Below are 14,657 nucleotides of genomic sequence, written 5' to 3'. Positions count from 1 at the left end.
CTGTAATTGAAAAGTAAAAAAAATTAAACGTTTTAAATATGATTTTTGATAGTAAAAGTAATATTTGTTCATTGAAAAAAGTTAAGAAAATATAGTTAAATATATAAAAGAAAACAGCAATCACTCATAATCCCAATTCCATTATCCAGCACAAAGTTTGCTCATGTTTTGGTGTTTAGACATCCATACCTTTTTCTCTGCATTTCTCTCTAGCGCTTTTTTCCCCTACAGAAATAATATGTACATACTGTTTTGTAACTTGTTTTCTCCACTTTATATACCATGGGCCTGTTTCCATGTTTATGAACATAGATCTATATTCCCACTTTAAATGGCTACGAGACATCCCATCATGTGGGTGCATGACAATTTACTTAACTTGAACTCTAACTGAGGTCCTTGACTGCCTTCCTGGCCCTCCTCCAAGTACGTGTATTTAGACGGCCCTCACTGTTTGATTTTGTGGAATCAGAGGAACCTGTCAGAATTTTAAAAAATGACACAATATTTATTTCAAAGAGCAATTTTAGAAATGAGGTAAAGGAAAGTGAAATGGAAATGATTGATGAAAGAAATATTTTGCAATTATAACCATTTTATAGTAATTTCTTGCAAATGAGACTTTACCTTTTAAACTCTGAAAGTGTCTGAATGACTTAAAATCAAATAATATTACGATACACCTGTTTAGGGTGACGTATCAAAACTTCTGCAGGAGGACTCTCTACCCCAGAGTTTGTGGACCTATCATAAAGGTACTGAGGGGTCAGTGCTTCCTGGAAAGTTGTTTATTGGGTCAATCAATCAAGGAGAGACTGCACTGACCTGGCCCTCAATTGATAAGGAAGTCAGAGTTAAGTTAGGTGTGGCTGAGGGACACTAAACTTCTGCAGGAATGATGACCATGGACTATGAGAGGACTATGGCTGTTCTGAACCTACTCGGTAGGGCTGTGTTGAAGTTTTGAGAATATAGAAGAGGATATGGTAGTCACTGGAGAAGTGGCTAAGATTATGAAAGAGGTCAGGGTTTGGCTGGCCCTAATACAAGGAGAAATTCAAACTGTGGTTTGCAGGGAGAGATGGACGTGGATGTCAGCCTAGGTGCTCCAGAGGATGATGACGGAGGTGATGAAGGTGGCCATGAAAATCAGGTAGAGGCGGAACAGCAGGGTGTCCATCATGTGGCTAAACTGCACCCACAGGCTGGCCAAGTGCTGCTTCTGAGCCTCATCTTCCTGTTGGCCCCTTGTTGACTCAGGGCACCCATTTAACTCTGCCTCTCGGGGACCTGGCACCTTCCCCACCAACTCCACAGGCTCCTTCAGACCTACAGAGAAAAATAGACTCAGCCATGGGCTGTGAAGGTCAACTGGGAGGGAGCTGGGGCAGGGGAGGAGGCTGAAGCAGAGAAATGAAGGTGTTGGAGGAGAAAGTGTGGGCAGTGCTGACTTCCTTACCAGGCAGGTGGGCAGGGGCGAGACCCAGACCCTTGTTTCCCTTCTGGGGTGCAGTGGGACAGCATTTCATTGGGTTGGTGCAGTGCAGAAGCAGGGAATGGAGCCACCGGGGCATAGGTGGGGGCTGAGTGGTGGCCAGGTGTAGCAGGTAGGTGATGAAAATGGTCTCCAGCAGGCTCAGCACCATCAGAGACAGACACAGAGCAAAGTAGACACCTGAAGACAAATGCAATTAACACTAAACGAGGGTGGATCATCTCTACACTTTTCTTAAGCCTCTTTCTCCAAATTCAATATTTCCCCAGAACCCCCTTCCTCCTTAAGTGGAGAGGCAGCCAGTTCTCCAGGTTCCCCTCCCTGTCCTCTGCTGCCTTCTCTTCCCCAGAAAATGGAGGGGCCATACTGATGAGGGGGGTGCCACTGGCAGGGAGTAACTCATTCATCAGGAGCAGGAAGACGTTGTAGCCCAGCAGAAGGGTTATCTTGAATGGGGCACGGTTCTCGCTTTCTGGTGGCAGGAAGAAGCTGAGGGCATCAATGGCAATCAGAAAACCACTGGGCACCAGAAGGTTTATGACATAGAGGAAGGGCCTGCGCCTGATGGCCACCTGGTGGGGGAGGAGACAGTGTGGAGAATGTGGCAATTAAATTGATGCTAAAGGCTCAGTTGTATATTTGACTCTAATCTTTGCTGGTGTGGTGTCTGGCTGGTTATGAGATGATCTCTTTAAGTAACACATGCCCTTCTACAGAAGTGTCCCCAGTTTGTCTTCTAATTTGCATTTGTGTCCAACCTGCTGGGAATACAACTGTAGACGTTTAGGGGCAAGTAGGGCTCTTTGCACCATCAGATGGTGGCTTTTCCATTGAGGGGGGAGTCCAGCTGATCCTCCTCTTTGCAAGGCAGAGGTCCTTGGGGATCCTTCTTTAGGACCATCAGGGTATAGGGTGGGGTGGGGAGCAGGTGCTTAACCCCCTAAAGCTTCTTTTTATACCTCAAAAAGCCTTGGATCAAGAGAACAATCACAGAGCAATTGGGATAGGAAGTCAAAGAGCATTCCCTGGACTTACATAGAACGTGATCTGGTCATATACACTGCTGCCCACCAACATCTTTAAGGCGGCCTTGTTGATGCCCAGGAGCTCCCACTCTCCCTGGGTCTGAATGACGTCACGGGATGTAGCTGTTATCTCCCACACTTCCTTGTCCGTGCCCAGAAGCATGCTGTCCACTGCAAGGGAGCCAGGGCAGCTCAGTCCACAAGTTCCAAAGCCTCCTGCCCACAAAATTCAATTCTTCCCCCACTGAGTTTCTTCAACAAATTTTCCTCTTTGTCTTTTTAAAAGCAGGGCATCAGGATTTTTCAGAAGTGGGTTCCAGGACCAGAAATTCATATGTGTGTGCTGTAGCACTGATTTTGTTGTTGTTGAAAACAAAGATGAGTCAAAGTTGTTATGGGAATTTTGGATGTGACTCAAACGAGAGTCATTCCCATTTTCCTTCTCAATTCCCCAGTTGTATGGTGCTGTTTTAGTGGAATCAATCATGAACAGCTCAACATTTTTATCATTACCTGTATGCCCATTTAATGATTGATGTATTCAAATCTGCCCTGTGATACCTCGTGGCATTAGGTTACATTGAGTTAGTGGTGTAAGTGTGTTAGCTATTAAAGTTAAAAGGGTTGGAGAACCAAGATGGCGGAAATAGGTTAACGCCGGAGTTTGCTGCTTTGAACAACTACTTCAAAAGTGAAACTAAAAGATGGAACGGACATCACCCAGAACCACTGGAACGCTGGCTGAGTGGAAGTCCTACAAGTAGGAGGAAAGAGAAACGCATACGGACACTCAGAGGAGGCGCAGTGCTGAAGTCAAATTCTGAGGTGCGGAGTGCGCGGAGCAGGCTGGCGGCGGAGGGCGCGGTGGGCGTTTTCAATTGGGAGGGAGTCGCAGACTCTGAGCTCCAGATCCGGGCGAGTCTTTAGGGACCCAGACTCAAACGGGAGAAGCGGGACTGCCTGGCTTCGGTCAGAGCGAGTGCAGCTTTCTCTCCGAGCTTTGCAGCGGGTGCTGGGACTCAGAGAGGCAGAGCCCCTGGGGACAGGACTGAGAGCCGCCATAACTGCTCTCTCCGGCCCACCCTGTTGATCCTGTGCGACCTGCCCCGCCCAAGCCCTGCACAGAGGCATTTGCTGGATAGCCTCAGGCAAAGGCCAGATTAGCACCTCCCTAGAGGACAGAAGTTCTCTCACTGCTGACACAGCTGATTCTCATAGCCACTTGGCCTGGAGGTCAAACCCTCCCTGGAATTAGCTACAACAATCAAGATTTAACTATAAGACCACGAACAAAGACCACTAGGGGGTGCACCAAAGAAGCATAACAAAATTCGGAGACAAAGAAACAGGACAAAATTGTCAATGGAAGATCTAGAGTTCAGAACCACACTTTTAAGGTCTCTCAAGAACTGTTTAGAAGCCGCCGATAAACTTAATGAGATCTACAAGAAAACTAATGAGACCCTCGATGTTATATTGGGGAACCAACTAGAAATTAAGCATACACTGACTGAAATAAAGAATATTATACAGACTCCCAACAGCAGAACAGAGGAGCGCAAGAATCAAGTCAATGATTTGAAATGCGAGGAAGCAAAAAACACCCAACCGGAAAAGCAAAATGAAAAAAGAATCCAAAAATGCGAGGATAGTGTAAGGAGCCTCTGGGACAGCTTCAGGCGTACCAACATCAGAATTATAGGGGTGCCAGAAGATGAGAGAGGGCAAGATATTGAAAACCTATTTGAAGAAATAATGACAGAAAACTTCCCTCACCTGGTGAAAGAAATGGACTTACAGGTCCAAGAAGCGCGGAGAACCCCAAACAAAAGGAATCCAAAGAGGACCACACCAAGACACATCATCATTAAAATGCCAAGAGCAAAAGATAAAGAGAGAATCTTAAAAACAGCAAGAGAAAGAAACTCAGTTACCTACAAGGGAGTACCCACACGACTGTCAGCTGATTTCTCAACAGAAACTTTGCAGGCCAGAAGGGAGTGGCAAGAAATATTCAAAGTGATGAATACCAAGAACCTACAACCAAGATTACTTTATCCAGCAAAGCTATCATTCAGAAGTGAAGGTCAGATAAAGAGCTTCACAGATAAGGAAAAGCTAAAGGAGTTCATCACCACCAAACCAGGATTATATGAAATGCTGAAAGGTATCCTTTAAGAAGAGGAAGAGGAAGAAAAAGGTAAAGATACAAATTATGAACAACAAATATGCATCTATCAACAAGTGAATCTAAGAATCAAGTTAATAAATAATCCGATGAACAGAATGAACTGGTGATTATAATGGAATCAGGGACATAGAAAGGGAATGGACTGACTATTCTTGGGGGGGAAAGGGGTGTGGGAGATGCGGGAAGAGACTGGACAAAAATCGTGCACCTATGGATGAGGACAGTGGGTGGGGAGTGAGGGCAGAGGTTGGGGCGGGAACTGGGAGGAGGGGAGTTATGGGGGGAAAAAAGAGGAACAAATGTAATAATCTGAACAATAAAGATTTAATTAAAAAAAAAAGTTAAAAGGGTTGAGCTAAAAATTATAGAGGTTCAGTAGCTCAGGGTCAGATATGGTGCAAAGGCCACTTAAGACTAAAGCAGTAGTGTGGTGGCTTTTTTAAAAAATAGTTTATTGAGGAATTAAGCAGTAATTTTTAACTCTGCACACTAACTAGCAAAACCTGGGGAGATACATAGAAAATAACAGTACTGCCTGGTAGGTGTGGCTCAGTAGTTGAGTGTTGACTTATTAACCAGGAGGTCATAGTTCAATTCCCTGTCAGGGCCTAGGCCTGGGTTGCAGGCTTGATCCCCATTAGAGGGCATGCAGGAGGCAGCTGATCAATGATTCTCTCTCATCATTGATGTTTCTATCTCTCTCTCCCTCTCCCTTCCTCTCTAAAATAAATAAAAATATATCTTAAAAGATAAGAGCATCTGGGCCCCACCTGGAACAATGGAATTAGAATCTCTAGGGTGTTGTATAGTTATTGCTATTTTTAAAAGCTTTAATGAGCAGCCAGAATTGGGAAACACTGGCCTAAAACTTTCCCTCATAATACCTACACCACTCATTGTCTTCCTGCGAATCTAAAATAGCTGCCAAAACATGTCTCACTCACCTGTGTAGAGGAAGGAAGTGAAGGTGAAGGTGCAGTTCTGTTGGTCAAAAGGGAAGTAGAAGATGTCCAGGTTACAGATGCTGTTCACCCGCGCTGGCCTATCATACTTGATCCGACCGTCACTGCTGACATACGCGGAGAGACCTGTAGCTGCCCGGTCCACATCCATGCTGTTTTCGAGAGGAGGAAGGTGGGGGCTGTGGGGGCCTTAATCAGCCTGTGTCTCCCTTTCTTCCCAAGTCTTCCCCTACCGTGTTCTCCTTTTGGGTTCTTTCTCTAGCGTCACTCTATGTCACCTATGCTACTCCTCATGTGTTTTATGGGAGTCAATGAATTGTGGGAGTCAATGAATTGAGGCTGTGCCCCTGTCTGAATCTTTTCTGTGTGTGTGTGTGTGTGTGTGGTGGTGGTGGTGGTGATGTCTGAATATTTTGGTGTCCCTGTGCCCTGCACTTGACCCTAGGCTATTCTCTTAAGATGGGCTTCGTACAGGCTTTTCCCAGCCCAGATACGCACGATTCCATAATGAAGATATCTGGAAGCCACAGGTTTTCTGTTGATACAGTGAGTTTATTGACGTCGACACACTCTTCCGGGTTCCAGCTCATGAAAGGATTGTCCCACATCTACAGGCAGGGCAGTGGGAAACAGAGGTCCAATCAGCCTCTCCCATTCTTCTTTAAACTCTGATCCTCTCACACCACTCATGTCCCTACTGACCCCATTCCACCTCCTCCTCTTTATCTAGCCAGCTGTCATTGGCAAAATACCCCACAATGGCCCTTTTTCTAGGCAGTCCTTAAATATAGCTTAATGTCACTTAGACCCAGGAACACACCAATAGATTAGCTTACAACCACCTGCCCATTTTCTTCGGTCACCATTTCTCCCTTCCTAAGATGCTCAGGGAGATTTGTGTCCCCACTGTTCTAAATGGAGTTATTTGGTCTCAGAAAGATTTATACACTGACTAGAGGTTTGGACTGGAAAACCTTAAGGTAACTCCTCAGAAATAACTTATAAATGGAAGTGGGAAGGGGATAGTTGAATCTGCCTTACCAAATTAATCCACAGGAATGACGTCAGAAGCTGGAGCCGTGCATCCTGGTGAAGAAATTCCCACCCAGGACCATTAGTGCATTAGTGCAAAAAAGTCTTGCCCTGCTCCCAGGTCATAGTCTTAATAATATTGACTAATGTATTGGGCCAGGCATAGTTCTAAATGTTGGACTGTCTTTTCCTTACTTGCCTCCTCTTGTATTTAGGTACCATTCAGGTTTTAGTCAACAGACAGCTCACTTCCTTTTAGAGCATTCACAAAGAACAGGACTCACGGACAAATCATTCCTGAAAAAAATACCACTGCAGCTTTCTTCTTTATGTTTCCCCATCTTATAGGAAACCCCTCTATTTATACAAAATCCATTCAGAGTACCTATTGTCCACCACTAGACCAGTACAATGCTGGATCGACAGGACAGAGGATCCTTGTTCCCCATTAGAAGCTACGGAAAGTGGGGACCAGGTCTCACCACTTCCAGGATGGCAGACAGGGTGAAGGAGATGTTGACATAAGTGGGGATGCTGTAGTTGATGACTGGACGAAAGGCCTTTCTGTCAAACACTGCTTGGAAGGCAGCAGGATCCACCCCATTTTGGTCAAACCCTGAGCAATTGATGGTGAAAGTGTCGGCTCTTCCTGTAGAGAGCAGAGACTCTGTGAGAGAGGGTCTCCATGGAGCCTCTTTGCAGAGAGAGAAAGCAGGGCACATACTGGGAGAAGCAGGTGAACCCTCCTTCCTGTACCAAAACCACCCAAGGCCAAGCCCTTCCTGCCAGGGTCGGAGGATGAGCTGGTCTGGTAGGCAAATGGTGGAAGTCTATGTGGTGAGCTGAGTCAGGGCTCTATCCTCATTCCCATTGTTTCAACCTCATGCAAAACCTGTCCAAATCTATATGCAAACCAGCCTTGCTGCAATGGCAGCCACTTTAAGGAGTCTTAGTGGACCCATCACAATGTTCGTGGGCCCAGCGAGTAGACTGCTGAGCACTGCCCTAAAACGGGTAGTTAGTCTGTTCTGATGTATTTCTCGTTTGCATTTCTTCCTCAGGGACTTCTGCAAGAACAGATGTATCAAAAAGATAAGAGACGCAAACAACAGCACTTCCTCGTACTAAGTGGATGTGGGAAATAGGTAGTAGGTATTCTGAATGGGTGTTTACCTTGGTGGTATGCATTTTTATGTTGCTTATCTCAGATTTAGTGACCCCAGATATGTTGGGGTTTATTTCCAGCATTGAAATTACTAGGTGATACCACTGAGCATATAATATACTATGTGCTGATCACATGGTGAGGCCTGTGTGGTGGTGTCTCTTGGCCACGGCCAGGGAGCCGTCTGGGTAGCAGTACCTGAGCAGAATCTTTGCCCCATTGTCACCTTTGTTTGTTCTTTTTCTCTGCCTGCTCCTCTTCATCTCCATTTCTTTCCATACTGTTGAAGCTATGTATCCTGACTTGGAACAAATATTCCCCAGTGGAAGCAAAGTATCCGTTCCTTTTGCCTCAGATTGTTCCCCACCCTCCCTTGATGTTTCACTTACTCCTTCAGGGCATGTTTAAAATTAGCATCTACTCTTTTCATAGATGCCATATCAAAGGAAAAAGAGATAGGGAGAGTGGGATGACACGTGGTGGAAGGAGCATAGGGTCAGTGAAAAGATGGAATTGGAGAGGTGGTGAAATGGGACAGCTTGGTAGATCCCTATGCAGGTAGGAATAGAGGAAGGCTGTGCCCTGATCAGTGGAATGTCTTTCTATCTGCCACCAAAAGGAAATCAAGACACAGACATTATGGAAGAAATATTTAACATCTTAATTCTGAATGTCCTCCAAATACTAGAGGGGAATTCCTAGATGTCCTTCAGAACCACTCTCTGGTCTTCCCTGTTCTTGCCCCGTCTTACCTTGAAGCAGAAGGCTGACCGTGAGGTAGAAGAGGAGTTGCCCCCCAGGGGGCCACTCCCCTTCCATCTTTCTCTTCTGGACTCCTCTCTGGGGACTCACCAGGAGCTCCCAAATCCCTTGGGCTTAAAGGAGCTCAGACCACACCTTGGATCCTGGTTTTGAATATTGCTTTATGACCACTCCCTGGTGAGAGGCTGTGCCCAGAGAGGTCACAGCAAAGTGTTCTGCTCTGCCCTTGTCCAGGTATGCCTTCCGGGCTCCAGGCAGGGAGGAAGTTGGGCCAAAACTAAGGGAGAAGGGCCTGTTTGGCTACTCTGTGCTGAGATCAGTAACAAAATAACTTGCCATAGTGAGGAGTGTGGGCTGGGGAAATAAGAATTATGTTCTTGTAAGACCAAGTAATCTGCAGATTTGGAAAGGTGACAATATTTAAGGATTTGGTTATGTATTCCCTAGGTTTAAGTGCAAATACCAAATTATAATTTTGACTCATATCTTCATCATTGATTGTTTATCTTTCCCCAACACCCCTTATCTAGGTTTTCTCTTTCCAATCTCTCTGCCTCCCTGATTCATTCTCCCCCAAATCAATGTTTTGAATACATTTTTTTTACTCTATGCATTAATTACATGATAATAGAAGTCATAAAATTAGCAGATACCAGAGCTGTTTTTAATGTTTTATGTTGTCAATAGTGTTATACATTATCATACACTAGTAATCTCAGATGATATTCATATTAATGGCATGTATCAATATTATATCTTATGTCACACCTCTATAAAAAACAATCAGACAGTGAAAGAGTGAGTTGAAGCATTGTTATCTTACATTAGTTACATTTCCAGAAAGACTTGGAAATTTTTTTCTTGCGAAAGGGTGAAGTTTCTTTTCGAATACAAAAGAGACTTTGTTCAGAATGAAAGATCATGACAGCCCTAACTAGAAAGTGCTGAGGAAGGTAGGAACGACTTCGGGGCCCAGAATAGGAAAGTACAGGAGAGAGGGTGTAATAGCTTCCATTTGAGATTTGCCACATGTGCAGTCTTTCAGCCCACAAACTCTCTACATCATTTCTTTCCTTCCTTAGAAACTTGGTCAAAAGATTGGGCCATCGTGTCATGTAGAACCAAAGTCCTGCTATGTCTGTATCCACATGGACACATACACGTGACACACTGGACTCCTGGACTGGCTAAGAGAGAAGAACTTTTAAAAAATTAGTTTATTTAATTTTCTATTACAGTTTGCACTCAACACTATTTTTAAAAAACATTTTTTTAATGATTTTTAGAGAGAGGAAGGGAGAGGGATAGAGAGATAGAAACATCAACCATCAGCTGCCTCCTGTACGCCCCCTACTGGGGATCGGACCCAAAACCGGGTATGTGCCCTGATCAGGAATGGAACCATGACCTCAACGGCTCTGAGCCACACAAGGCAGGCAAGAGTGAAGGACTTTTAAGGGGTGCCTGAGTTCTGCAGGTAGGCTAGGCTACCAGACTTTGGATCCAGGAAAGGAAGCTTAGCATCAAGCCCTGCTGACAGTGCCTGAAGATGGTTATGTACATCTTGTTTTTATCAAGGTTGGCTGAAAAACTGCACCTAAGTCTATGGGTTGGATTCTAAAGTAAATTTAGCTGCCAGGGGATGGAGATGATAGGGGCAGGAGAAATGAAGTAGTAAGGCCTGGATTTATCCTACCTGGAGAGTCAGAGTTGCAACTCTGGGATCTGGAAATCTCAGGTAACACTGGGCTGGTGGTAGTAATGATAACGAACATCGAGCACCTCACCGTACGCCAGGCACTGTGATGTCTTTCTTACCTACCTTGTTTTATGTATGCCTCCCAAAAACCCCATAGCACAGATATTAGGCAGGAGCATGCGGTAAAAGCAATGTAGCCAAGGAAAGAGATGGTGATTGGCCCTTATATTTTCTGACCGTATTTTAAAACACAGTAAATTTGAGAAAACATAAATCTTATCATTAACAAAAAAAAAAAATGAACACCCCCAATTAATTGATCATCTTTTATAAGAAACACCTAAAATGATGAGTGAGAGACCATATTCAAGTAAAGCAAGAAAAATGGTAGAACTTAAAATAACCAGGGTTGCAGGTTTTCTACTGCTTACAGCGTATAACAAGCCATATAAGACTCGCATATAAGTCTCGGCATGGACATGGGGTCTCTTTCTACCTTCAGAGTTCTTTGGGTGTACGATGTACTTCCCACACTGGCCAGCCCTCTGTCTCAGTCAAATAATTAAGCACCTGGAATGCTTGTGTGGGAGGCCAGCTCTCAGAGTTCATCCCAGGACAGAGTTCCTTGTTACAAATGTGCTTTGGACATTCCTCCTGGGTGTGCCTGCCTCCTCCTTCCCTTCTCCAGGCGGCTCTGATATTTAGACAGAGCTTCAGTAGCTGGGTTATCATTTTCTAAGGCCATTAGGAATACCTTTACCCTACATTCCCAGGAATATCCTGGGGAGTCCCTAAAATTCCCATTTTAGCTCCAGGCACATGTCTGTCCCAAGCCAAGCCGTGGGCTTTCATGGTGACCTGGAATTAGGAGGTGGTTCCGAAACGCTTAGCTGATTCAGGGGTCATTGTGTGAGGGTCAGGGACTTCCTCTACACTCCCTGCTTTCTCTGGGCATCTTTGGAGTCTCCATCTCGGGTTCACATATCTCTAGGATTCTTAGGCACTCAGCTGGGGCAGCTATAGACAGAGACTTTGAATTTGGACTTTAACGGCCTCCTTGGGCCAGTTAGGGACTCCTGTGAGCCTGGGATTACCCAGAGCAGAGACTCCCACCCTTGGTACTGATGACATTTGGGCTGCATAATTCTTTGTTTGGGGGGCCGTCCTAGGATTGTAGAATGTTTAGCAGCATTCTACAATGTTTAGCAGATAGTGCCAGTAACATCCCCCTATCCCAGTTGCAACCATTAATAATATCTTCAAGTATTGCCAAAGGTCCAGCTGGGGGTACAATTGCCCACTATTGAGAACCACTGGCAACTTGGATTCCCAGGGATTTAACACCTTTCTTTATCCCAAACAATTATAGGATGGCCACCGTGCCCTCTCCTCTCATTCCTTGTTCTGACTGGCAGGACAACTTCTGCTCTGTCTCCATGGGATTCCAGGATGTACAGTGAGCAGCCACCTGAGCATCCTTTCCAAGCTTCTTGGTATTAGTATCTGATGTCTCCATGGCTGTGCTCTGGGGAATCAGGAAAAGTGAGGTTGGGCAACAGAGTCCCTGAGGCTTCAGGCTACTGAGGCCAGAGGCACAGACACTGGATTTAGGAGCCCAGGTGAGCTATGGTATCTGAGGTCCAGGGGCAGGGACCCAGCGTCCAGGCCAGCCAGCAGGGGCTGTGGAAGGAGGCTGGAGAGCCTGCTCCCCTCTGAGAGGTGGGCAAGTGTCATGTTGTCCAGTCACGTAGGCCCTGTGGAGGCACCAGATGGGTATTGTCCTTGCCCGGGGCACACATCTTGTTCTGGCTGAGGGCTACTCAGGGTGTCTGAGCAGAAAGGGCCACGGAGCCGCAGAGGGGCCAGAGGCTGGGCATAGAGCACTGGGCCCAGAGCACTGGGCATGCCTTCAGACGCTCAGGGAAGTCGGCAGAGGTTTGAGTCAGTGCTGAGGACACGGCTGGGTTTCTGAGTCCTTCCTGTTTGGGAGCAGTCTTAGATCCAGTGGAGGATACCATCAGCCTAGGGGACAGGGGGTTCCTAGGAATCTTTGTTTTCCCCTGGGGTTTCTGTCACTTCAGTTGCAGCTCAGCAATAGGCACCCAGCCTGGAAAAGCATGTCCTTCATCTTCGTGCAGCAGCCTCGTGCAGCACAAGCCAGCCTTCCCAGGAGCATAGGAAGCCAAAGTAAAGAATCTCTCTTTCCGTACGGGTTGACATGATTGGCCAAGGAAGAGTGGCTCTCTTTTCCTCCCTGGCTGCTTGAAGATCAGCCTTCATCATGAATGACACAGTAACTATCCGGACCAGGAACTTCATGACCAACAGACTACGTCAGCGGGAGCAAATGGTCATTGATGACCTTCACCCTGGGAAGGCAGCAGTACCCAAGACGGAAATCCGGGAAAACTAGCCAAAATGTATAAGACCACACCTGATGTCATCTTTGTTTTTTTTTGTTTTGTTTTTTGTGGGTTTTTTTTTTACAGAGAGGAAGGGAGAGGGATAGAGAGTTAGAAACATCGATCAGCTGCCTCCTGCCCACCTCCTACTGGAGATGTGCCTGCAACCAAGGTACATGCCCTTGACCGGAATCGAACCTGGGACCCTCCAGTCCGCAGGCTGACGCTCTATCCACAGAGCCAAACCGGTCAGGGCTGATGTCACCTTTGTGTTTGGATTCAGAACCCACTTTGGTAGTGGCAAGACCACTGGCTTTGGCATGATTTATGAATCCTTGGGTCACGCAAAGAAAAATGAACCCAAACACAGACTTGTAAGACACGGCATAGATGAGAAGACCCCAAGAAAACAGAAAGGAACGCAAGAACAGAATGAAGAACGTCAGGGGGACTGCAAAGGCCAATGTTGGTGCTGGCCAAAAGTGAGCTGGAGATTGAACAACAGAAGGAGTAAATTAATTGGGAGTGTTCATTTCTTGTTGATGATAAGATTTATTTTTACTTTACTCCTTCTGTTGCTCGATCTCCAGCTCACTCTGGGCCACCACCAACATTGGCCTTTGCAGTCCCCCTGACGTTCTTCATTCTGTTCTTGCGTTCCTTTCTGTTTTCTTGGGGTCTTCTCATCTATGCCGTGTCTTACAAGTCCGTGTTTGGGTTCATTTTTCTTTGCGTGACCCAAGGAATCATAAATCATGCCAAAGCCAGTGACTTTATCTGTGGTGACCTTACTGTGTTCAATCTCCTTCTGTTGCTCAAAGACTTTATCAGTGACTTTGTCTGTGGTGATTGCGCAGATTTTTCATGAGAGGATTAAGAAGCGAAACTTTTATGTGAACAAAAATCTCTCTAGAATCTAGATGGTACCGTCAGTGCCCTCTGGCTTCACAGCTGGTCACCTCCTTAGTGACCTCACTCCCAGTCTGGCTTCTAACTTAGCCTCACTGTGCAGCCCGTGCGATTTGTTTGAAATGCAGATGTGACTGTATCCTGCTTATGTTTGAAATCTGTTCATGGGTTCCATTGTCTTTAGAGTTATGTTAAGAACGCCTGGGCTGAAAATTTCTGGGTGATGCTGTGGCCCCAGGTCCTGGGACCACACTCAGAAAACCACTGGCCCACAGGATGAAATCTAGCTCCTTAGCCTCCCACCTCTCTTTCAATCATTTTGCCTTGGATTTTATATCTAAAATAATTGATCTTTTTTTTTTTTTTTTTTTTTAAAAAAAGGAATTGTTCTTATCTTTAAAATGTTTAAGGATTAGCTTACACATCTGACCCTCACCCCTTTGGCCCTAAATCAGAATCTTAGCCCCATATCAGAATTGCAGGCAGTAGTGATCAAGAATTTACAGTTTTAACTAGATCCACAGCTGATTAGAATGCTCAGGGGCCTTGGACTAACATGGAAAAGCACTGAGAATTACATAGCACCCCAATACTCAATATGTGATTTTACCCTTCCATGTTCTCTGAACCTAAAATATATCTTCTACCATTGATCACTTGTTCCACTAGTAAATTCTTTTTTTTTTTTTTTTTAAATATATTTTATTGATTTTTTACAGAGAGGAAGGGAGAGGGATAGAGAGTCAGAAACATCGATGAGAGAGAAACATCGATCAGCTGCCTCCTGCACATCTCCCACTGGGGATATGCCCGCAACCCAGGTACATGCCCTTGACCGGAATCGAACCTGGGACCTTTCAGTCCGCAGGCCGACGCTCTATCCACTGAGCCAAACCGGTTTCGGCCCACTAGTAAATTCTTAAAGATTCAGCTCGACTCAAGCTTCTAGTCATCTGTGAATCTCTCTCTCTCTCTCTCTCTCTCTCTCTCTCTCTCTCTCACACACACACACACA

General features: G+C 45.5%; 1 protein-coding gene across 1 annotated transcript; it reads right to left on the bottom strand.

Annotated features, from left to right (window-relative positions):
- Positions 1 to 1,099: 1,099 nt before the first annotated feature.
- On the bottom strand, positions 1,100 to 8,689 carry LOC308515773 (5-hydroxytryptamine receptor 3C-like; the record flags this gene model as incomplete). The annotated part of the gene is made up of 9 exons (XM_081086379.1): positions 1,100 to 1,329; positions 1,460 to 1,675; positions 1,863 to 2,067; positions 2,531 to 2,691; positions 5,656 to 5,825; positions 6,172 to 6,281; positions 6,715 to 6,759; positions 7,188 to 7,354; positions 8,623 to 8,689. 9 exons carry the CDS (start codon positions 8,687 to 8,689, stop codon positions 1,100 to 1,102), a joined length of 1,371 nt encoding a protein of 456 aa, XP_080942505.1.
- Between the last annotated feature and the right edge of the window lie 5,968 nt (positions 8,690 to 14,657).

The sequence above is a fragment of the Myotis nattereri genome (assembly GCF_964212035.1).
Source record: "Myotis nattereri genome assembly, chromosome: 3".
NCBI lineage: Eukaryota > Metazoa > Chordata > Mammalia > Chiroptera > Vespertilionidae > Myotis > Myotis nattereri.
This window is presented reverse-complemented; position numbering and strand designations above follow the sequence as displayed.